The sequence below is a fragment of the Equus przewalskii genome, chromosome 25 (genome assembly GCF_037783145.1).
Source record: "Equus przewalskii isolate Varuska chromosome 25, EquPr2, whole genome shotgun sequence".
NCBI classification, from domain to species: domain Eukaryota; kingdom Metazoa; phylum Chordata; class Mammalia; order Perissodactyla; family Equidae; genus Equus; species Equus przewalskii.
This window is the reverse complement of record NC_091855.1, coordinates 5646228-5670324: the sequence shown is the minus strand read 5'-3', so window position 1 is coordinate 5670324 and position 24097 is coordinate 5646228. Positions and strand designations below refer to the sequence as shown.

General features: G+C 40.6%; 2 protein-coding genes across 5 annotated transcripts in view; one reads left to right on the top strand and one right to left on the bottom strand.

Annotated features, from left to right (window-relative positions):
• Positions 1-3: 3 nt before the first annotated feature.
• TIMM9 (translocase of inner mitochondrial membrane 9) lies at positions 4-22600 on the top strand. 3 transcript variants are annotated; one of them, XM_070594275.1, is made up of 5 exons: positions 4-226; positions 2960-3048; positions 19960-20024; positions 20402-20497; positions 21511-22600. In XM_070594275.1, the coding sequence occupies exons 3-5, from the start codon at positions 19986-19988 to the stop codon at positions 21643-21645; spliced, it is 270 nt and encodes an 89-aa protein (XP_070450376.1). In that variant the 5' UTR covers positions 4-226; positions 2960-3048; positions 19960-19985; the 3' UTR covers positions 21646-22600. The 3 variants fall into 3 exon arrangements, with proteins under 3 accessions (XP_070450376.1, XP_008538279.1, XP_070450377.1); XM_008540057.2 differs by having other exon boundaries at positions 208-617; XM_070594276.1 differs by lacking the exon at positions 4-226 and adding an exon at positions 579-1295.
• The window catches only part of TOMM20L (translocase of outer mitochondrial membrane 20 like), a 25085-nt gene continuing 8429 nt past the window's right edge, over positions 7442-24097 (bottom strand). Inside the window, exons 4-6 of one of the 2 annotated variants that reach the window (XR_011533039.1) lie at positions 23113-23255; positions 9387-9688; positions 7442-8878 (exon numbers count right to left, since the gene is read on the bottom strand). Coding sequence is in view for 1 of the 2 variants with exons in the window: in XM_070594274.1 (XP_070450375.1) it covers positions 8867-8878; positions 9387-9419; positions 23113-23255 (188 nt within the window). In the remaining variant the exon portion in view is untranslated. The remainder of the gene's footprint in view (positions 8879-9386; positions 9689-23112; positions 23256-24097) is intronic. The other variant, XM_070594274.1, reaches the window with a different exon arrangement.

The following is a 24097-nucleotide window of genomic DNA, read 5'->3' as shown; positions in this document are numbered from 1 at the left end:
TGCGCGCCAGGAAAATCAACCTCCAACCGAACAGCTGAATGCTCGGCGGTGCTCGTCCATTCGTCTCCGGGTGGAAACAAACTCCCAACGTAAAAGGCGTAAAATACGTGTGAATTTGGGTTTTTATTTTTGTTTTTTTTTAAGGCAGTACATTGCCCCACAAGACTTAAACATCGAGAAAACCTGAGAGCCTCATCGAAAACCCGCAGAGCTCCCGACCTAACTGGTAATACCACTCTTGTTTATTGGGGACTGTTTACAGGGTAGCTCCAGGAGAGCGTTAGGGACGCAGGATTAAGTAAACTAGTTAAACAAACAGTTTCGACAGGTTCGGGTTGATATTGGAGAGGAAGTAAGGAATAGAGAGCGTTGTCTAAGCAGGAAGTAACAAAAATTAATTATCAGGGGATTTTAGAATTCGCTGAGATGTTGGCTTTTTCTTCTGGAGTTCCCCGCGTTATAACGAATCGGCGTCGAAGAATCTAAGGGCTATTTGACATCGCCGGTCCCACGTGCTCTCTTCCATCCAGCGGCTGCCGCGCCCGCCGTGACCCCGACCGATTGGCAGCGCAGCCCCCAGCCGCGTCCTGGTGTTGGATGCTAGAGCCCGTCTTTAAGTATGGTCTCTTTCCTCTGCCCTCAGACTCCAGGGTTCCCGGGCGGGGGGCGGCAGGCTACGCCTAGATAGGAGGCGGAGTGTCTGGAGGAGCCTGTCGCGTGTGCTTGGGGCTGTGGGGGGCTACGGAGTTGGGCAGTGCGTCCCCAAAGCGAGTTTGGAACCTGCCCCGCGACGGTGTCACTGGGGCGAGGGTCGGAATTTGAGGCTCTCGGTCACCCCCAACCCGTGTTTGGGGAGTGGAGGTCTTGTTTGGGGACGCCGAGAGAGTTGGACTGTAAGGCATCCACGCTGTGGCGGTGAGCTGACAGCCAGGAGACCCTTCTTTAACTGAAAAATCCTCTCCAGCCAGAGCACCAGGGCCATCCCCCCCTTTTGTGATCCCCTCGTTTCGGAGGACGCATTGCTTACACCTTTCCGTTGACGCGTTGCTAGAGGCTTTTAAAAAAGACTAATCAAAGCAAAAAATGTAATCGCGTGTAAAAGCTAAATGACAAATTTTATTTATTTTTACATCTTAGCTGACTGCTTTCAAAGAAGAAATCCTAGAAGTAAAACGGACCTTAAGGGCTCAGCTTTGAAGAACCTTTTAATTGTGCTTTGCATCTTAATGAGTTTCTGTAATTAATCATAATTTCTTATTTCAGGCACATTTCCCTCTTCATTATTGGACTCTTAGGTAGTACCTGTTTGTTCACAATTTGTTTTATACTATAGGTGAATTAAAAGATAGAATGACAATGTCAGAGCTGTAAGAGACAGGAGATTATTTAACTCCCTTATTTTCTAGGTGAAACTTAGATGTGAGGGAAAAAGTGACGTTTCTCCTCTGGTTTCTAAAGTGTGAGCCTAGGCATAGAAACTCATTAAAGTGACTTGAATAAATTATTTGATCTAGATCTTAAAACCCCTTTAGTATCAGAGCTGGGGTTAAAGCTGGGCAAAGTCTTGCCCCCATTTTGTCCAGGGCTCATAGGCTCGTCCTTTAGGCCTTGAAGCCATCCTTTAAACCTGAAAGCAGTATGCAATAATCTTTCAAAAGTGTTTTTTTCCTCCGGTTAATAATGCATTAGGGTTGCCAGTTAATCAGACATAACTTCCTAAACCTGCTGCAAATAATCTAAAGTAAAGGGACATGTGGTCGAGTCCTATTTCATGTCAAACAAGTTAGCTCAGATCAGTTTAGACATCTGACCTATCAAATCAAAGACGCTGATAGCCCTGGAACAGAAAGAAACATGGCTCACAAGATGAAAGTGTTTCCTTTTTCATTTATTTTTTGTTGTTAACATGTTTACTTATTTGCTTTCCCTTTCCCACTCTTATATCTGTATATATACATATAGATTGATAGACTTTGGTGAACCATCTACAAGTTGCAGACATCATGACCTTTAACCCTAATTTCTTCAACATATATCTCCTTAAGAACAATCTATTACATAGCCACAATAAGATTATCACACCTAAGAAGATAGCATATTCAGATTTCTCCAAGTATCCCCAAAATTGTGTTTACTTATGACTCTTAGGTCTCTTAATCTAGAACAGACCACTCCCCCTTTTCTCTATGACTTCAACTTTTTCAAAAGGCCAGTCTATCATCTTACAAATTGTCCCACATTGTGGATTTTCCTAATTATTCCTTCATGATCAGAGTCAGGTCAAACATTTTAGGCAAGACTACCACATAGGTGATCCTGTGTCTTTATTGGTTAAGGTGGTGACTGCCAGATCTTTCCAATCTAAAGGGACAGATTTCCTTTTGTGATAAGTAACCTGTAGAGATGCTTTGAGACCATGGATATATCCTGTTCCCCAACAACCTGTCACCCAGTACATTTATCTTCCATTCATAATCCTTGCCTGAATCACAAGATTACCAATTACCAGTACCATTCATGCAGAGACCAGGATCAATTATAGTGATAGTGGCCAAGGACCTTAGAAGAATCACTTGCTGTAAACTAAGTTTGAACAGAATTAGAAATTTGGCTCCAGACCTAGAATTCTAAAAATAAATGGAGAGCATCTCCCCCATCACATCCTGGTTAGTTATTTTCCTTACTATTTCTGGGAAATTTCTGGGAATTATTTGTCCTTGTGTGTTCGCCTGAACATACTACCTGGAAAGATAAGGATATTAAGTATTTTGAATACATATAATAATATATATGCTAAAGAATTAAAACTTCAGAATAGATTGAGAAAACTAATTTCATTTATTGAAAAGGAAGAGGCTTTTTAAAAAATGATTTAGCCAACAGAAGTTTAGATTTCATCAAATAAACTTGGAGCTTGAAAGAGCCTGAGCAGTCATATTGTAATCCCCTCATTTTTCAGGTAAGAAATCAGGCCTCACTGGAGACATTCAAGCAGAGGTTGGACAACTACTGTTCGAGAACAGAAAGGAAACTCATGCATCAGAAAAGGTTTGAGTTTGTTGACTGATAAGATCTCTACTCTCAAGTTCCCTGGTTTTATGATACTTTGTTTGACACAAAAATAACTTAGCATTGCTGCAATCATTCCCAAAACCTAGGCCAGAGATTCTAGAATTCTCTTATCCCTTCCCTCTCTCTCCAGGGTTCAGGGATATAACCAGAAGGTAACCCCTGATTGGATATTTGCCTCTGTAGTAACAAACTTTTGCTGTAATATGTGGAAACAAGGGCCAAATAAAAGGGCAGCCACCTTGCTTCTACCTGTTCTCACCATCAAGATGGTTTGCGTGGCTGTTGGACTTTGTCGGTCAGCATAACTTATGATTAAATAACTGCAAAATAGAAAGACTTAGAAGACCCCAAAGTAGCAAGTAAATTTGAAAATTATTCATTCACTCAACCATCTCCAGTATTTTCTAGGACAGCTGCCTACAGTTGGGTATCCTATACTGTTGATGTTAGTGAGTACAGAGGAAAGCTTTAGAGATTTAGGCAGGCTTAAGAAAATTGCTGACTGTTAGCTCTTGAATTCTGTTGTAGGTCTGAGAAGGTATTTGAAAACATAAAATATGTAACTGAATGATTCTAGAGAAAAGGAAATCATAATGTTAACATAGTGGTCTTTGAGTAGTAGAACTATTTCCCTTTCATTTTCCAAATTCTCAAAAAATAGATTATTTTACTCTTATAATGTGATAAGCTATATTTCATTTAAAGGAGGCGATATATACTGTTAAGGACTGTGTATTGAAAGACGATACCAAGAAAATAAATGAAATTCAAACCAACAACATTTGGGGCACTCCTCACCTATGTTTTGTCAGAGACTTCCCAACAGCAACCATCATCTGCCACTGCGAGTTGTTGATTAAGGGGGAGTCGGGGTACAGTGGGCACAGTGTTACAATCTCTGAAACTTACATATTTAAAGATTTCATACCTTCTGCCTCTCTGACCTCTGGTTGAAAAGTCATTATATGTGAATTTTAACCTGAAGAAATACAAGGATAGGAATAGAAAAAAGAAGCAAATGTTGGCTTTACAATTAGAGAACATGTAAATTTCTAAGGTTTTATACACAAGGAAATGGGATGTGTTTTCTTTTTTGTGTGAGCTGTAGAAAGTCCTGTTGGCTGCGTGGCCTCCTGAAGAACAGCCAGTGCTCTTACAGGTCAACAATTCAGAAGGCTCAGCGTCCTATGGGTGACCTGTTGTGCTTTCAGCTAGAGGCCTGTCGGCAAACCAAGTTGTCAAAGGCGTGTTTTACTGCCCTTGTGTATTTTTTAAATTCCCACAAAACGATGGTTTCATTAACACCTATTTCCACAAAAGTTATCTGACCGGCTCTTGGATCTTGTCAGGATGTTTTCTGAGTGGGAAGCCAAAAGAACTGTAGTTCTGAGTGATTGCTAACATTTCCGACACTGAGCTGCTTCTTTGGCAGGGATTAGAAAGCTGGACAACCCCACTTTATTATTAACCTTTTGATTTTGAGGTTATTGTAGATTCACATGCAGTTGTAAGAAAAAGTAGACCCCTTGTGCCCTTTACCCAGTTTTCCACAGTGGTAACACCTTGTAACACCTTACAGAACTATAGTACGATATCACACCCAGGATATTGATATTGACACAGTCAAGATACGGAACATTTCTATTACAAAAGTCTCTCACGTTGCTTTTTTATAGCAACACCTACTTCCCTTCTACCCCTACCCCCTCCTTAACCCCTGGCAACCACTAATATGTTCTCTATTTCTAGAATTTTGTCATTTCAATAATGTTATATAAATGGAATCAAACAGTTTGTAACCTTTGGGATTGGCTCTTTTCAAAATTCAGCATAGTTCTCTAGAGATTCATCCAGGTTGTTGTGTGGATCAATACCTCATTCCTTTTTATTGCTGAGTATATTCCATAGTATGGTACACCAGTTCCTTTCACCCGTTGAAGAACGTCTGGATCGTTTCCAGTTTCTGAGTGTTATGAGTAAAGTTTCTGTAAACACTCATGACAGGATTTTGTGTGAACACAGATTTTCATTTCTCTGTGATAAACGCCCAGGAATGCAATTGCTGGGTCATATGGTAGTTGTATGTTTAATTTTTCAAGACAATGCAAAGCTGTTTACCAGAGTGGCTATACAGTTTTACATTACCACCAGGAATATCTGAGTGATCATTTTTCCACGTCCTCACCAGCATTTGGTGTTGTCACTATATTTTTTTAATTTAGCCATTCTGATAAGTGTGTAATGCTGTGTATCATCGTGGTTTTAATTTCTGTTTCCCTAATGGCTAATGATGTTGACTATCTTTTCATGTGTCTATTTGCCATCTGTGTATTGTCTTTGGTGACATTTCTTCTCATGTCTTTGCCCATTTTCTAGTTGGATTGTTTGTGTTTTTACCGTTGAGTTTGGAGATTTCTTTATATTTTCTAGTTGCTAGTTCTTTGTTAGATATGTAGTTTGCTTTTGATGTCAAGCCTAAGAACTCTTTGCCCTAAAGCCCAAAGATTTTCTATGTTTCTAAGTTTTAATAGTTTTATGTTTTAAAGTCCCTGATCCATTTTGAGTTAATTTTTGTATAAAGTCAGGGACTTAGTTCAAGGTTAAATTTTTTGCCTATGAATGTACAAATGTTCTTAGCAACATTTGTTGAAAAGGCTAGTCTCCATTTAACTGCTTTTGCACCTTTACCAAAAATCAATTGGGCATATTTGTGTGACTGTTTCTCGTTCTCTATTCTGTACCATTGATCTATGTGTCTACTCCTCCACCATGACCACACAATATTGCTTACTGTAGCTATAAAATAAGGCTTGAAATCAGGTGGACTGACTCCTAGCATTTTATTTTTGTTTCAAATTTGTTTTAGCTATTTTAGTCCCTTTGCTTTCCATACAAATTTTAAAATAATTTTGTCCCCATTTACAGGAAATCTTATTGGGACCTTGGTAGAAATTGCATTAAGCTTTTATGTCAATGTTGGGAAAATTAACATCCTTACTATGTGGAGTCTTCAATCCGTGAACATGATATGTCTCTCCATTTATTTAGGTGTTTGGTTTCTTTTTTTTTTTTTTTTAACTTTTTTTGCTGAGGAAGATTAGCCCTGAGCTAACATCTGTGCCGCTCTTCCTCTACTTTTTTATATGTGGGTCACCAAAAGAGCATGGCTGATAAGTGGTGTAGGTCTGCGCCTGGGCTGCAAAAGTGGAACACGCTGAACGTAACCACTGTGCCACGGGCTGATCCCTAGGTCTTTGATTTCTTTCATCAGCATTTTGTAGTTTTCAGCATATAGGTCCTGTACATGCTTCTTTAGATTTACCCCTAAATCTTTTTTTTTTTTGAGTGATTATAAATGGTGTTGTATTTTTAATTTCACTGCCATGTGTTCATTGCAAGTATACAGAAATATGGTTGATGTTTGCATATAGATTATCTTGCATCCTACAACCTTGCTAAACTCACTTACTAGTTCCAGGAGTTTCTTTGTAGGTTCTTTGGGATTTTCTATATTTGCAATCATGTCATCTGCAAGGAGGGACAGTTTTATTTCTTCCTTTACAATATGTATGTCTTATTTCCTTTTCTTGCCCTACTACTCTGGGTAGAACTTCCAGCAGTCTGTTGACTAAGAGTAACAGGAACAGACAGCTTGCCTTGCTCACAATCTTAGGGGAAAATATTTAGTCTGACCATTAGCTATAGTGTAGGGTGTAGGCTTTTTTAATAGATGCTCATTATCAAGTTGAAAAAGTTCCCCTCTTGTCCTGATTTTTCAGAGAGTTTTATCATGAATGGGTGTTGAATTTTTCAGATGCTTTTTCTGCACCAATTGATATGATCATGTGATTTTTATTCTTCAGTTTATTAATGTGGTAAATTATGTTTATTAATTTTCAAATATTGAACCTGCCTTGCATCTCTGAAATAAACCTCACTTATTCAAGGTATATAATTCTTTTTATATAATGCTGAATTATATTTGCTATTTGTTAAGGATTTTTATGTCTTTTATGAAGACATTTTTCTATAGCTTTCTCTTATGTACTGTCTTTGGTTTTGATAGCAAGACAATACTGAATTCATGAATAAATTATTAGATTTTTTGTATAGAGTTGTTTGTAGTTCTGTTATCCTTTTGATGTCTGCAAGGTTTGTGGTGATACACCGTTTCATTCCTGATAATGATAATTTGTGCCTTATTGTTTTCTTTTAGTCTTGCTGGAGGTTTGTCTGTTAAAATCTTTTCAAAGAACCAGCTCTTTGTTTCATTGATTTTTTGTGTGTTGCTTTTCTGTTTTCATTTTCGTTGATTTCTGCTCTTTTTTATTCCCTTACTTTTACCTGCTTTGGGTTTATTTTGCTCTTCTTTTTCTAGGTGCTTGAGGTGGAAGTTTCCATTGTTGATTTGAGGTGTCTCCTCTTCTCTAACGTGTGTTTTTAGTGCTGTAACTTTTCCTCTTGGTGCTGATTTAGCTGTGTCACACACATTTTGATATGTTGTATTTTCAGTTTCATTCAGTTCAATCATTTTTTTAAAAAATTTCCTTGAGACTTCCTCTTTGACCCATGGATTATTTAGAAGTGTATTGTTTACTTTCCAAATGTATGGAGATATTCCTGTTATCTTTCTGATACTGGTTTCTAGTTTGATTCCATTGTGGTCAGAGAACATCTCTGTATGATTTCAGTTCTTTTAAATTTGTTGAGGCTAGTTTTATGGCTCAGGATATGGTTTATCTTGGGATGTGTTCCATGAGTACTTGATAAAAATGTGTACTTTGTGGTGTTGGGTGAAATGTTCTGTAAATGTGATTGTATCTTGTTGGTTTATGGTGTTGAGCATTTTTTATAATAGCTGTTTAAAAATCTTTGTCAAATAATTCTAACATCTGTCATCTCAGTGTTGGACATCTATTGTCTTTTTTCATTCAGTTTGAGATCTTCTTAGTTATTGGTATGATGAGTGATGTTTTTTTATTCTAACCTGGACATTTTGCATATTATGTTATGAGACTCTAGATGCTGTTTAAACCTTCTCTGCTAGCTGGTTTCTTTTGACACTGTTCCATTAGAGGAAGTGGGGGGCGGGTGCCACCTCATTACTGCCAGGCAGGAGTAGAAGTCCAGCTCCTCACTGTCATTCGAGGGGTGTGTGTTATGGAGTGCTCCTCATCACTGCTGGGTGAGAGCAGGAGTTAGGGCCCCCCACATGGCCTCCACTGGTATCTGCCTGACTGAGAGGGACTGGAATCCTTCATTACTGCTCTCTACACGGCCTCTGCTGACACCTTAGCAGAGGGTATGTGGCTAATTTCCATGGTGCAGTAATGAGAGTCCTGAATCTCAACTAGGCCTCGTTTGATACCACCGCACAGCAGAGTCGGGGATGGGGAGGGTACCTCGTTACCGCCCTCTGAAATGGGAGTCCAGGCCCCCCCGTGGTTTCCACTGACGCTTGGTGGTTGTGCGGTTCCTCATCAATGCCCAGCAAGGGTGAAAGGCCCTGCTCCCTGAATGCCCTTCTCCCGCACCACACTGGCCTGGGAGTTGAGTGCGTTGTGACGGCCTAGCAAGGGTGGAGGTCGAAGCTCCCAGCCTGGCTTATCCTGACGTGGGTGGGGATGAGGGCCACAGGTTTTCCTGTGTTTGCTGGGAGCACAGCAATTACTGTTTTAAAGTTTTCTGTCTGATAGGCGTCCCCTTTCCTGGCCCTTTGGTTGGGGAGGGCAGGCTTTTCAGGAGGACCTTTTTTTTTACTGTCCCCATTGGCATCTGCAGATTGCCAGCTTCTTCAGCTCCGAATCTGTGATATATGAGACAGAAAAAAGAGAGAATTCACCAGTGTTGTTTAGCCACTATACTTCCTCTCTCCACCTCGTAGAGTCCTCTGTTTGTTTTATGTGTAATGTCCAGGGTTTTAGTTGTACTTAGTGAGAGGAATAGGGAAAAGCACGTCTACCCCATCTTCCCAGAAGCACAAGTCCTAAACCTCAGTGTATGGTATAGTGACAGAATCCTGTTTCTTTCACTGGTGAGTGGTATTTTACAGCAGCCGTAAAGATGCATCTTACCTCAGAAGCATGGCTGGTTTCATAACTGGCACAGTCCTTGGTACGTTCAGTAAATGTTTATTGAATGAATATCTACCAATTGATTAGAATAGTAACTGCTAAGATCCCAAACTATAAATAAGTTTGAAGTTGATATTAGAAGATGATGCAATAATTAGGTTTGGATTTCTCTGTGGTTCAGTAGTTGGAGGGTTCCATGACTAAATGAGCTCAGAGGAATTAGAATGGATAGTACCTTACCTGGAGCACGGATGATGACACTGACAGCAGTACCTGAAAAGTTGTGGCCTTCAGTTAATTCTTGGTATTTTTCAGGTAGCTTACGTGGTAAAATATATATATAGTTTATAAAGCTGTGAAATAGGGGCTGGCCCTGTGGCCAAGTGGTTGGGTTCATGCGCTCTGCATCAGGGCCCAGGGTTTCACCAGTTCAGATCCTGGGCATGGACCTGGCACTGCTCTTCAGGCCACACTGAGGCGGTGTCCCACATAGCACAACCAGAAGGACCTACAACTAGAATATACAACTGTGTACTGGGGGGCTGTGGAGAGAAGAAGAAGAAGGAAAAAAAAAAGATTGGCAACAGTTAAAAAAGAATTATAAAAACTCAAACTCCCTCCTTTATCACACATCTGCTCCAGGAGTGTTTAAAACAGCTATAATTTATTCTGATTGGAACCTGGTGTCAAAATCATGTGAAAGCCCTGAATCCTTTAATTTTGCTGCTTAGGCCATTAGTCTGCCTTGGTGGTGATCTTTGGGTTTTCTTTATAAATTGGAGAGCATGGGGGCCGGCCCCGTGGCCAGGTGGTTAAGTTTGCACGCTCCTCTTCGGTGGCCCAGGGTTTCACTGGTTTGTATCCTAAATGTGGACCTACACACCACTCATCAGGCCATGCTGAGGCGGCGTCCCACACAGCACAACCAGAAGGACCTACAACTAGAATAAACAGCTATGTACTAGGGGGCTTTGGGGAGAAGAAGGAAAAAAAGGAGGAAGATTGGCAACAGATGTTAGCTCAGGGCCAATCTTAAAAAAAAATGAAAGAGATGTGAAATAAAATAAGAATAAAGAGCGTTCTTCTTAACCTTTTAGGTCTTTATGGAACACTAGTTGACTAAATTTTGGGCTAACCTGACACCCCCACTGCATCGTTTGTAGCAGATATGGAAGAGATTTAGTAGAAAAGAGAGTTTATATCCTGTTACTACTAAACAAAAGATTCTCTGAAGTATAGACAGTTGTACTTTTTATTAATCATTACTTCAAAGAAAACTACGGGTATAACATCTGAAATGAAACTAGCATAGCAAATAGAAAAGAACTGATGCTTTCCCTTGCATATGGAAAAAATGACTTTTTAAAAATATGAGTAATACAAACTTACAGGACAAGAAAAAAGCAAGGAAGAAGAATGCAAAAGAGGGAGGTATATACAGTCATGTGTATACATAGGTTTTAGTCAACGATGGACCGCATATATGACAATGGTCCCGTAGGATTATTACCGCATAGCCTAGGTGTGTAGTGGGCTATACCATCTAGGTTTGTGTAAGTAGACTCTACAGTGCTTGAACAAGGACGAAATCACCTAACAATGCATTTCTTAGAATGTGTCACCATCATTAGGCAACACATGACTATTTATGGTTGGGAAGCTGGAATGGAATTACCATGGATTGTATTTGTTAATAAAAATGAGAATTAATGATTTTCAGGATGGTAGCATACACTTTGCCCTAGGTGTGAATTTTCTAGTTAGTTTTATCTCCATATAAGCTTCATGAAAATTTTATGCTTTTCAGAGCCACTTTAAGTAATAATTGATGAGCGAATAAGAATGATATACACATCCAGTTTATCTTTTTTGCATTGGTTATCAGGAAACTCAAAGCTAAATATAACGCATAGAAATTCTGTTGTGGTCTACAGTGTTATGATTAGTATTTGCTTATTCTTCCTTTTGGTGGTGTTAGTGCCATCAAGTCGCTTTTGACTCCTGGTGACCATGTGCACAGCAGAGCCGAACCCTGCCCGGTCTTTTTGCGCCATCCTCTTCCCTTCCAGCACTATGTCAGACAGTGCTATCCTGGTTCTTGTGGCCAATTTTTTCAGAAGTGCGTGGTGAGGTCTTTCTTCCTAGTCTGAGTCTGTAAGCTCTGCTGAAACCTGTCCACCATGGGTGACCCTCCTGGTATTTGAAATACCGGTGGCATAGCTTTCAGCCTCACGGTAACAATCACCTACCATGATATGACAACTGACACCCAGGTGGTGGGGTTCCCTGACTGGTAAACGAACCAGGGATGTGGCAGTAAGAGTGCCTGCCAAATCTTAACCACTACACCACCAGGGCTGGCATTCTTCCTTTTACATGCTGTTTAATTTCTATTTTAAACAGCTTTATTTTATAGAAATTTTTTATATGAAATGTTCACCCATTTTAGAGTGGAGAGCCAGGACAGAATAAGTAAATAATGTGATACTCTTTTTTTTTTTTAAGATTTTATTTTTTTCCCCCCACCCCCCCCCCCCCCTGGTACATAGCTGTATATTTTTCGTTGTGGGTCCTTCTAGTTGTGGCATGTGGGATGCTGCCTCAGCGTGGTTTGCTGAGCAGTGCCATGTCCGCGCCCAGGATTCGAACCAACAAAACACTGGGCCCGCCTGCAGCAGAGCGCACAAATTTAACCACTCGGCCACAGGGCCAGCCCCTAATGTGATAGTCTTATATCTGTATTAACTGCACCTGGGTCCTCCATTTAGGATATGTGAACATCCCAGTAATTCAGAAAGGCTTTTTTTTTTTTTCTTTTTTTTTTTTTTTTATTTATTTATTTTTTTTTATTAATGTTATGATAGATTACAACCTTGTGAGATTTCAGTTGTACATTTTTGTTAGTCATGTTGTGGGTACACCACTACCCCCTCCGTACCCTCCCCCCACCCCCCCTTTTCCCTGGTAACCACCGATCAGATCTCCTTATCCATATGCTAATTTCCACCTATGAGTGGAGTCATATAGAGTTCGTCTTTCTCTGACTGACTTATTTCGCTTAACATAATGCCCTCGAGGTCCATCCACATTGTTGTGAATGGGCCAATTTCGTCTTTTTTTATGGCTGAGTAGTATTCCATTGTGTATATATACCACATCTTCTTTATCCAATCATCAGTTTCTGGGCATGTAGGCTGGTTCCACGTCTTGGCTATTGTAAATAATGCTGCGATGAACATAGGGGTGCAACGGACTCTTGAGATATCTGATATCAGGTTCTTAGGATAGATACCCAGTAATGGGATGGCTGGGTCATAGGGTATTTCTATTTTTAACTTTTTGAGAAATCTCCATACTGTTTTCCATAGTGGCTGTACCAGTTTGCATTCCCACCAACAGTGTATGAGGGTTCCTCTTTCTCCACAACCTCTCCAACATTTGTCGTTCTTGGTTTTGGATGTTTTTGCCAATCTAACGGGGGTAAGGTGATATCTTAGTGTAGTTTTGATTTGCATTTCCCTGATGATTAGCGATGATGAACATCTTTTCATGTGTCTATTGGCCATATTCATATCTTCTTTTGAGAAATGTCTGTTCATGTCCTCTGCCCATTTTTTGATCGGGTTGTTTGTTTTTTTGTTGTTAAGCAGTGTGAGTTCTTTGTATATTATGGAGATTAACCCTTTGTCGGATAAGTGGCTTGTAAATATTTTTTCCCAATTAGTGAGCTGTTTTTTTGTTTCAATCCTGTTTTCCCTTGCCTTGAAGAAGCTCTTTAGTCTGATGAAGTCCCATTTGTTTATTCTTTCTATTGTTTCCCTCAACTGAGGAGTTACAGTGTCCGAAAAGATTCTTTTGAAACTGATGTCAAAGAGTGTACTGCCTATATTCTCTTCCAAAAGACTTATTGTCTCAGGCCTAATCTTTAGGTCTTTGATCCATTTTGAGTTTATTTTGGTGTGTGGTGAAAAAGAATGGTCAATTTTCAATCTTTTGCATGTGGCTGCCCAGTTTTCCCAGCACCATTTGTTGAAGAGACTTTCTTTTCTCCATTGTAGGCCCTCTGCTCCTTTGTCGAAGATTAGCTGTCCATAGATGTGTGGTTTTATCTCTGGGCTTTCAATTCTGTTCCATTGATCTGTGGACCTGTTTTTGTACCAGTACCATGCTGTTTTGATCACTGTAGCTTTGTAGTATGTTTTGAAATCGGGGATTGTGATTCCGCCGGCTTTGTTTTTCTTGCTCAGGATTGCTTTAGCAATTCGCGGTCTTTTGTTGCCCCATATGAATTTTAGGATTGTTTGTTCAATTTCTGTGAAGAATGTTCTTGGGATTCTGATTGGGATAGCATTGAACCTGTATATTGCTTTAGGTAGTATGGACATTTTAACTATGTTTATTCTTCCAATCCATGTGCAAGGAATGTTTTTCCATCTCTTTATGTCATCGCCTATTTCTTTCAAGAAAGTCTTGTAGTTTTCATTGTATAGATCCTTCACTTCCTTGGTTAAGTTTATCCCAAGGTATTTTATTCTTTTCGTTGCGATTGTGAATGGGATAGAGTTCTTGAGTTCTTTTTCTGTTAGTTTATTGTTAGTGTATAGAAATGCTACTGATTTATGCACGTTAATTTTATACCCTGCTACTTTGCTGTAGTTGTTGATTATTTCTAATAGTTTTTCTGTGGATTCTTTGGGGTTTTCTATGTATAAGATCATGTCGTCTGCAAACAACGAGAGTTTTACTTCTTCGTTACCTATTTGGATTCCTTTTATTTCTTTTTCCTGCCGAATTGCTCTGGCCAGCACCTCCAGAACTATGTTGAATAGGAGTGGTGAAAGTGGGCACCCTTGTCTTGTTCCTGTCCTCAGAGGGATGGCTTTCAGCTTTTGTCCATTGAGTATGATGTTGGCTGTGGGTCTATCATATATGGCCTTTATTATGTTGAGGTACTTTCCTTCTATACCCATTTTACTGAGGGTTTTTATCATAAATGGGTGTTGGATCTTGTCGAATGCTTTCTCTGCATCTATTGAGATGATCATGTGGTTTTTGGTTTTCATTTTGTTGATGTAGTGTATCACGTTGATTGACTTGCGGATGTTGAACCATCCCTGTGTCCCTGGTATAAATCCCACTTGATCATGGTGTATAATCTTTTTGATGTATTGCTGTAATCGGTTAGCCAAAATTTTGTTGAGGATTTTTGCATCTATGTTCATCAGTGATATCGGCCTGTAGTTCTCCTTCTTTGTGTTGTCCTTGTCAGGTTTGGGGATCAGAGTGATGTTGGCTTCATAGAATGTGTTAGGGAGTTCTCCATCTTTCTCAATTTTCTGGAACAGTTTGAGGAGAATAGGTATTAAGTCTTCTTTGAATGTTTGGTAGAATTCTCCAGAGAAGCCGTCTGGTCCTGGACTCTTATTTTTGGGGAGGTTTTTGATTACCGTTTCTATTTCCTTACTTGTGATTGGTCTATTCAGATTCTCCATTTCTTCCTGATTCAGTTTGGGGAGATTGTAGGAGTCTAGGAATTTGTCCATTTCTTCCAGGTTGTTCAATTTGTTGGCATATAGTTTTTCATAGTATTCTCTTATGATCTCTTGTATTTCATTGGTATCTGTTGTGATTTCTCCTCTGTCATTCCTGATTTTATTAATTTGCGATTTCTCTCTTCTTTTCTTGGTGAGTCTGGCTAGGGGTTTGTCAATTTTGTTAATTCTTTCGAAGAACCAACTCTTTGTTTCATTGATCCTTTCTATTGTCTTTTTTGTTTCAATATCGTTTATTTCTGCTCTTATTTTTATTATTTCCCTCCTTCTACTGACTCTGGGCCTTGTTTGTTCTTCTTTTTCTAGTTCTGTTAGGTGTCGTTTGAGGTTGCTTACGTGAGCTTTTTCTTGTTTAGTGAGGTGAGCCTGTATTGCGATGAATTTCCCTCTTAGGACTGCTTTTGCTGCATCCCAAATGATTTGGTATGTCGTGTTCTCATTTTCATTTGTCTCCAGATAATATTTGATTTCTTCTTTAATTTCTTCAATGATCCATTGTTTGTTGAGAAGCGTGTTGTTTAGTCTCCACATTTTTGCACCTTTCTCTGCTTTTTTCTTGTAGTTGATTTCTAGTTTAATAGCGTTATGATCAGAAAAGATGCTTGATATTATTTCAACTCTCTTGTATTTATTGATGTTTGCTTTGGTTCCCAAAATATGGTCAATCCTTGAGAATGTTCCATGTGCACTTGAGAAGAATGTGTAACCTGCTGTTTTTGGATGAAGTGTTCTATATATATCTATTAAGTCCATCTGGTCTAATTTTTCATTTAATTCTATTATTTCCTTGTTGATTTTCTGTCTGGATGTTCTGTCCATTGGTGTTAATGGTGTGTTGAGGTCCCCTACTATTATTGTATTGTTGTTGATGGCTTCTTTTAGTTCTATTAAGAGTTGCTTTACAAATTTTGGTGCTCCTGTGTTGGGTGCGTATATATTTATAAGTGTTATGTCTTCTTGGTGGAGAGTCCCTTTTATCATTATATACTGTCCCTCTTTGTCTTTCTTTATCTGTTTTGCTTTGAAATCTACCTTGTCTGATATTAGTATAGCGACACCTGCTTTCTTTTGTTCATTATTAGCTTGGAGTATTGTTCTCCATCCCTTCACTCTGAGTCTGTGTTTGTCTTTGGGGCTGAGGTGTGTTTCCTGGAGGCAGCATATTGTTGGATCTTGTTCTTTGATCCATCCTGCCACTCTGTGTCTTTTGATTGGGGAGTTCAATCCATTTACATTTAGAGTGATTATTGAGACGTGGGGACCTACCACTACCATTTTGTGTCTTGTTTTCCGGTTTTCTTCAGTTTCCTTTGTTTCTCGTCCCATGGTTTAATCTGTTCTGATGTAGAGCTGCTACTCTCTGTTGTTGTCCTTCTACTTATCTCCTCTGCTCTTGGTTTTGTAGCCCCTTTCCTTTTTTGGATTTTTCAGGAATGAGGGTTTTCCTGAGGATTTCCTGAAGAGGAGGTTTTGTGGCAATGAACTCCCTTAATTTTTGTTTATCTGGGAAAGTTTTTATTTCTCCATCGTATTTGAAGGATATTTTCGCTGGGTAGAGAATTCTCGGCTGTAGGTTTTTGTCCTTCAGATTTTTGAATATATCATTCCACTCTCTTCTAGCCTGTAAAGTTTCTGCTGAGAAATCTGCTGATAGCCTGATGGGGGTTCCTTTGTAGGTTAGTTTCTTTTGCCTGGCTGTCCTTAATATTTTCTCCTTGTCGTTGACTTTTGCTAGCTTCACTACTATATGCCGTGGAGTTGGTCTTCTTGCATTGATAAAGTTTGGAGATCTATTGGCTTCTGTCACCTGAAGATCCATCTCCCTCACCAGATTTGGGAAGTTCTCAGCCATTATTTCTTTGAATAGGTTTTCTGCCCCTTTCTCCTTCTCTTCTCCCTCTGGTATACCTATAATCCTTACGTTGCATCTCCTAATTGTGTCTGATAATTCTCGGAGAGTTTCTTCATTTCTTTTAAGTCTTGCTTCTCTCTCCTCCTCTGCCTGCAACAATTCTATATTGCCATCTTCCAAATTGCTAATTCTTTCCTCCATATTATCGGCCCTACTGTTCAGAGCATCTAGATTTTTCTTAATCTCCTCTATTGTGTTCTTCATTTCCAGTATTTCTGTTTGGTTCTTCTTTATCGTATCAAACTCTTTTGTGACATAGCTCCTGAACTCGTTGAGTTGTCGGTCAGAATTCTCTCTTAACTCAGTGAGTATTTTAATGATGGCTGTTTTGAAGTCATCATCATTTAGGTTATATATCTCATTTTCTTTGGGATTGTTTTCTGTGTATTTGTTACTTTCTTTCTGTTCTGGAGATTTAATGTATTTTTTCATATTGCTTGATGATGTTGATTTGTGCCTCCGCATGGAGATAGAGTTTAGTTGCTCCTTTCACTTGTTTCAGCTGCTGCAGTGGGGGGAGCAGCTGTTTATACTTCACCAACCAGGAACCCTGTCCGTAGTTGCTAACTAGGCCTGGGCCCCTCTTCGTAGCCACAGTGGCCCTTTGGATTCCCTCCTCTGCCGTGGGGGCCGTCACGGGGGGCTTCAGGCTGCAGGTGCCTACTGTTGTTGCCCACCTAGATGCGCTCTCTCCTTGGGGTCTGCAACGGTGTTATGGGCTTTTCCAGCGGCCAGGGGTGGGATCACTTTTATTTGTCGCTCGGTTGCTGTCGGCACCCACCAAATCTCACTTGTCCTCTATGGGTCGCAGGAGAGCTATTGGCATCTTCTACAGTCTGTGGTTAGTACACCTAGCTATGCTGCTTTTGCCCTGGGGTCTTCCAGCCTTGTGGCTGGCGGCTGGGTGCCTTCTACTGGTGCTGTGCAGAGGCTTTCCCTAAGGCTTCTGTGAGCCTGTAGGGTTTCCCCCTAGGCTACTAAGCTGGGTCTCTGGAACTCTCTCCAGCCCCAGTCCTCTCCGAGATCTCCGGCAATCCCTAGCCTCACCGGGTGGGCAACGGCAGCTGGGGGTCGCCCCGCCCTCTGGGCTTCTCTCCGGGCCTCTGCCGGGAGCTCTGAATGCTCAGCGTGGCCCCTCTGCTACCGGCAGACAGAGAGTTTTGTCTGCTGCCTGGCGGAGCTCCGGCACTTCCCCTCCGGGTCGCCGGACCCGCCTTTGAAAGTTCCCCCGCCCCGGTCCTCTCCGAGATCTCCGGCAATCCCTAGTCCCACGGGGCGGGCAACGGCAGCTGGGGGACGCCCCACCCTCTGGGCTTCTGTCCGAGCCTCTGCCGGGAGCCCTGAGTGCTCAGCGTGGCCCCTCTGCTACCGGCAGACAGAGAGTTTTGTCTGCTGCCTGGCGGAGCTCCGGCGCTTCCCCTCCGGGTCGCCGGACCCGCCTTTGAAAGTTCCCCCGCCCCGGTCCTCTCCGAGATCTCCGGCAATCCCTAGTCCCACGGGGCGGGCAACGGCAGCTGGGGGACGCCCCGCCCTCTGGGCTTCTGTCCGAGCCTCTGCCGGGAGCCCTGAATGCTCAGCGTGGCCCCTCTGCTACCGGCAGACAGAGAGTTTTGTCTGCTGCCTGGCGGAGCTCCGGCACTTCCCCTCCGGGTCGCCGATCCGGCCTTTGAAAGTTCCCCCGCCCCGGTCCTCTCCGAGATCTCCGGCAATCCCTAGTCCCACGGGGCGGGCAACGGCAGCTGGGGGTCGCCCCACCCTCTGGGCTTCTCTCCGGGCCTCTGCCGGGAGCCCTGAGTGCTCAGCGTGGCCCCTCTGCTACCGGCAGACAGAGAGTTTTGTCTGCTGCCTGGCGGAGCTCCGGCGCTTCTCCACCGGGTCGCCGGACCCGCCTTTGAAAGTTCCCCCGCCCCGGTCCTCTCCGAGATCTCTGGCAATCCCTAGTCCCACGGGGCGGGCAACGGCAGCTGGGAGACCTCCCTGCCCTCCGTGTCTCTCTCTGGGACCCTCCGGGCGCCCCGAGCACCAGGCCGGGTCTCCCCACCAATGGCGGGGAGAGACTCTCCCCGCGGGCTCAGGTGTGCAACTCCAAAGTTTCCCTCTGCGTTTAGGAGTAATTGCAGGGGGTTTAAGTAGGGTTCTGGTCACCTGTTTCCACCGTCGCTCCTCTGTTGTGTTCTCGCTCCTGCCCTAGATGTGTGTGGATCCTCTGGGGGCGTCCGTTGGAAGAAAGCCGCTTGCGGGTACTAGGCTGCCCGTCGGGGTCGGAGAGTTTTCACCTATTTCCACATCCTCCCGGAGGAAAGTCCGTCCGCCTTCCGATGTATAGTCGCGTGGGTGTCTCAGACGTCCTGAGATGCTGTCTGGATATCCTTTGTCAAGCGATAAGTGTCCCCAGAAAGGCTTTTTGACTTCCTTATCCTCATTTCTCTCTTGCCCCTAAGTTAGATCACAAGTGTCCTATGTTCATAAGTTTCTGAGTCCTCTGTGTGATTTCCCTTTTTGAATTGTAGAATGTACAACTCCTGTAACTTCCTTTTAGAGTCATTTATAACTCTGAATATCTTTCATTAGAGTTGTTGATTTACAAATGGATAGTGTTTGTAATTAATAGAACCTTTGCATTTATGTAGAGGTAGTAAAAGGATCATGAGTAGCACAGGTCAAGGTTACATTAGCAACTAGTGGAATAGTTCACTTAAGGACTTACGGGAAGACACCAAAGATTCCTTGCTTTCCCTTAAAACCCTACTAGGAATGGGCTTTATTTTAACAAGTGGCTTTGCAAGGTAGCAGAACTAACTGTCTTAAAACTGAGATTTAGGGGCCAGCCTGGTGGCTCAGCGGTTAAGTTCACACGTTCCTGGCCCAGGGTTTGCTAGTTCAGATCCTGGGTGCGGACATGGCACGGCTTGTCAAGCCATGCTGTGGCAGGCATGCCACGTATAAAGTAGAGAAAGAGGGACACAGATGTTAGCTCAGGGCCAGTCTTCCTCAGCAAAAAGAGGAGGATTGGCAGTAGTTAGCTCAGGGCTAATCCTCCTTCAAAAAAGAAAAAAACAAAAAAAAAACCCTGAAATTTAGATAGGGCCTTTGGGTCTCATAGCTAAGCATGAAAAAATCTAGTTCTAAACTGTCAAGTTCTTTGTTGTCATTAATGACCTGGGAAATGGCAGGGGTTGGGAGGGTACATATAATTACATACGCAGAAATTTATAAAATATGAACAATAATTTCAGGTAGACTTCTTTCTGTTCTATTTCATAAACTATTCTTTTCATTACCTAACTCTTCAGCTAGCCTAAAAATTTTGTGTACAGATTGACAAACTTTTTTTTTATTTTTAAATCAGGTGACTAATAAACATACCAAAAGAATATGGCTGCACAAATACCAGAATCTGATCAGATAAAACAGGTAAGGTGTTATAATTAGGGGGAAAAGATTTTGCAAAAAATTTAAGACACTACTGGATGCAACTGTGTCAGTCAGTGATCTCAAAAAATAACTTTATAGTTCATTTCCAAAAATGGGTATTAAATGCTATGAAGCATACTTATTTTTCAGATAATTTGACAGATAATCCAGGAAAGAATAAATATTCAACTAGAAAAGCTGACTATATTTTTTAGATCATATTATACGAATCACATTATACTCATTTAAGTTAGCAAAAGAACCTTTGGTAAGTATTACAGGATATTTTGCCTAAATACAAAACATCAGTAATTAAAGTGTCAAAACATCTTTGTTTTAAAAACCAAATATTAAAGAACCTTCTGATTTGTTTCTAGTTTAAGGAATTTCTTGGAACCTACAATAAACTTACGGAAACCTGCTTTTTGGACTGTGTTAAAGACTTCACAACGAGAGAAGTAAAGCCTGAAGAGGTACGCAGTGTCGCCCACCGAAACTCCTCTCAGCGTCTCATAAACCGGCTAAATGGGATCCCCTAAGCATTTCACTTGTGCTTTGTTGTTACAGGAATTGGGGCTACATTTTATGTGCCATTGCTCAGGGGAATTGAAGCAGCCAAGGACCCATGACACTGAGTTTAATGATGCCAAATTTAATATGACAGTCACATTGCACCACGGCAGACTTTTTTAGAGAAGGTGCCTGGGGCTTGCTGAAATACCGTTCCATAGCAAACATTCTCACCAATAAGCTTTCAGTCAAGATGGGCTGGCTGTAGAAACTTGACATGGCTTTTCTGTCTGACCCTGAGAACTCAGGTTAGCTTCAGAAAAAGCAGAGCTTGAATTCGGGGGCTCCTATTGCATAGGTGGACTGCGAAAACCCAATCCTGTTAGAAGTCCTACCTTTTAATATCCTCATCGCAACGGTTCTCTATTGGCTAAAAGGGACATAAACTTTCTCTAGTGGAAGATGTTGATAAACATTCATGCCAAGAACTTAACATATAACCAGCAGTTAATAAGTATTTGTTAAAAGAATGACAGAGTTTGAGAGATGCTAAATGTAATATTCTTCTTGTTAAAAAGTAATAGTTTGAAAATTAAGAATGTTGAGAATGGAGTTTTTCATTAAAAAGGAACAAAGTTGCTACTGGGCCTACATTTTAACAATGAGAATAAGGGACAGGGATGTCGGCTTTTCAGTTAATACTGAAACGTACCTGCAGAAAATCTAGTCCAGAAGGCAGGGACTTACAAACTGGTGCCCACAAACTGGTAGGTGTTCTGTATATATTAGTTTTTGTAAATGGATTAAAGTGTTAACAGTTGAAAGCTATGGTCACTTGCTACTCGTTAATACCATTTAATTCTCAGATATATTCAAAGAAAAGAAAAGCACCCACTGGTTGTTCTTTCAGAATACATGCATCTTTGAAAATTAATATTTTTGTGTTGCCTCTTAGATCTTCTCTTTTTATTTCCAGACCACCTGTTCAGAACATTGCTTACAGAAATATTTAAAAATGACACAAAGAATATCCATGAGATTTCAGGAATATCATATTCAGCAAAATGAAGCCCTGGCAGCCAAAGCAGGACTCCTTGGCCAACCACGATAGAGAAGTCCTGGTGGATGGACTTTTGATGAAAGATTGCCAATAGCTGTTGCCCTGGAAATGAAAATTCATCTGATAGAATTCCCTGAAAGCAGTAGCCACAGTGTAAAACCATCTGTCCTGACTATTTGGCAAATGGAGACCACTGGAGAAAGAAAATTGCCATCTACCAGGAATAATCGAAAGAGGGGGTCTTATTGTTCAGTGAAAATAGTAAGATGCAACATGTATTGACGCCTTAAGGTTCGGCAGCTGGGTCACTTGATTAGAAAAAATAAACCATTGGTTCTTAAATTGTGACTGTTAATCTTAAAGCAAAATATGTGTTCAATCATGTATGAGATAGAAAAGATTTTATTACTAAAAGTAAAATAAATGGAATTACCACTGACCAGTTGTTTATACTATGTAGTACCATAGTATTCTGACTGGCCTGTGGAGACGGTGAAATGTTTTTCAGTCAGGATCATCCTCCAAATATTCCTGTTCATTCATGTCTGCCTCAAATTGCTGGTAAATACATAAAAGAGTTACTTGCTCGTTGTTTCAATGCACAGTCCTCTTGCCTCCCTTTGTGTGTCAGGGTGGGCGTTACACAATCTTATCTTAGCTACATTTTCATAGATCTTCAGGAAACATCCATCTGAGACTAGCTTGGCAATGTGTAAGAGTTGACTGGTAAACACTCTCTTGGAGACTGTGTTGTTCTATGTTTTGTTCAAAAGCTGAGAGTCCAACATGAATGATTCCGAGTCAGACCAACAATATACAGTGTCTTCTCAGCCGTGAAATGTGATCAGAGTAATAAAAAGTGCACCAAGTTCAAGTAGTGTCTTATGGCTAAATGAGTCTTAAATCCAGGCATCTGCAGGAAATCCTAGTTGATGTGTAAGTATACCACGCAGTTCGGTAAATGTCAGTGGACTGATACTTGTTAATAAACTGGCTTATGAATGGATTTCATTTGATACCCATCTAAACTTGTACCTAAAAGAACACTAATTGCCTGTATGTTTAAATTTGCCAAAGTAATTTCTCTGTTTTGTTATATTATTGGAAAGTAGAGGATTGTTCTGCTTTGAGAATTTACAGTTTTCTATATTACATCTAATTTTTAAGCCATTAGGTCATTTAACTAACAGTACTACTTACAGGCCTCTGTTGACATTGCAGTTAATAATTGTGATGTCTTTGAAAGACAGACAAGATATTAACAATGCTATCTTTAAAGCTGAAATGCTGAAATGTATAATACTCAACAAAATATACAATTCATCATAGTCAAAAGAACATGAAAGAATTAGCTTGTTTCATCTTAAGGTAAGCAAAGCAACCAAAAATTCAGAGGTTGTACTCTAAATTTTAAAACTTGGGGCCATTCACACACATACTTTACTATTTCTATATAATCAAGCCCAACACGGTTATTTACTGTATTCATTTCACAAAGATAATTAAATATGTGCTCACCTGGCAAATAAGAGGAATTTTGTGCAACAGCATCTCAAATACCTTGGGCGGGAGTGTGTGTTTGAAAACCTTCAGCAGTTCCTGTGGTTGCCCACACACTAAGAGGGCATTGCTGAGGTGTTCAACCCCCATTCTATGCTCTCCTGAAACAGATTCAGTTTAGAGCAGACTTTTAAAGTTCTTTAAAATATGCATTCTACAAATTAGCAAGAAAGCACCAAGCATTACAACTAAAAAAGCATATCAAACTAAAGACTAAACAAGCCTCAAAAAGAGGGAAGAGTGTAAAAGGGGGAAATGTTGAGCTGCAATTAGAGTCACTGTAATCAAGCTGCAATAGAATAATTTTATGACCCAAATTACTATTTAAAAGTGCACTCTTACATTGAAATGTTCATGTCTGCAGTTTGGCTATGCAAGAGCAGGATATTTGGGTTTTTTGTAAAAGTTGTGGTCTGCTGTTATATGAGGAAGAGTATCTTTACATGTGTGATTAATGAAATATAGAGGAAACATCTGATGTTCTGGCTAAATGAGACTTAAAAATAGATTCTGTTATCAGAGTTGAAACAAGATTTATTCTAACGTGAACTACATACCCAGGGGAAAAAATGATTTATGACCTTTGATATCTAAGTAGTTTTAAAATGAGTTTTAGGATGATTGGCTATAAATTAAGAATAAAAATTTGTGAAGATTGGAAATTAATCATCAAATTCTGTTTAAGTTAAAACATGGAGTCAGTCTCACTACCTCATTTCAGGAAACTGAGGCAAAGATGAGTGAAATGATTTTAAAGTTTCAAAGCTAATTAATGCCAAAATTAGTAACAGAACCTAATTTCCTGAACCTTGAGACTACAGTATGCCACCTCTTTCAGGTGTTATTATAATAGAAGTTGAAATTTTGACATATTTAATATAACTAGGTAGGAAATAAAATATATTTCCCTACAGTTAAATATAATATTAGATTCTTAGTACCT

Bases quoted from the DNA above. Each gene is read 5' to 3' on its own strand.
- TIMM9 (XM_070594275.1), top strand. From the start codon at position 19,986: ATGGCTGCACAAATACCAGAATCTGATCAGATAAAACAG. The intron at 20,025-20,401 runs GTAAGGTGTTAT...ATTTGTTTCTAG, and splicing joins AATCTGATCAGATAAAACAG to TTTAAGGAATTTCTTGGAAC. The intron at 20,498-21,510 runs GTACGCAGTGTC...TTTTATTTCCAG, and splicing joins GAGAAGTAAAGCCTGAAGAG to ACCACCTGTTCAGAACATTG.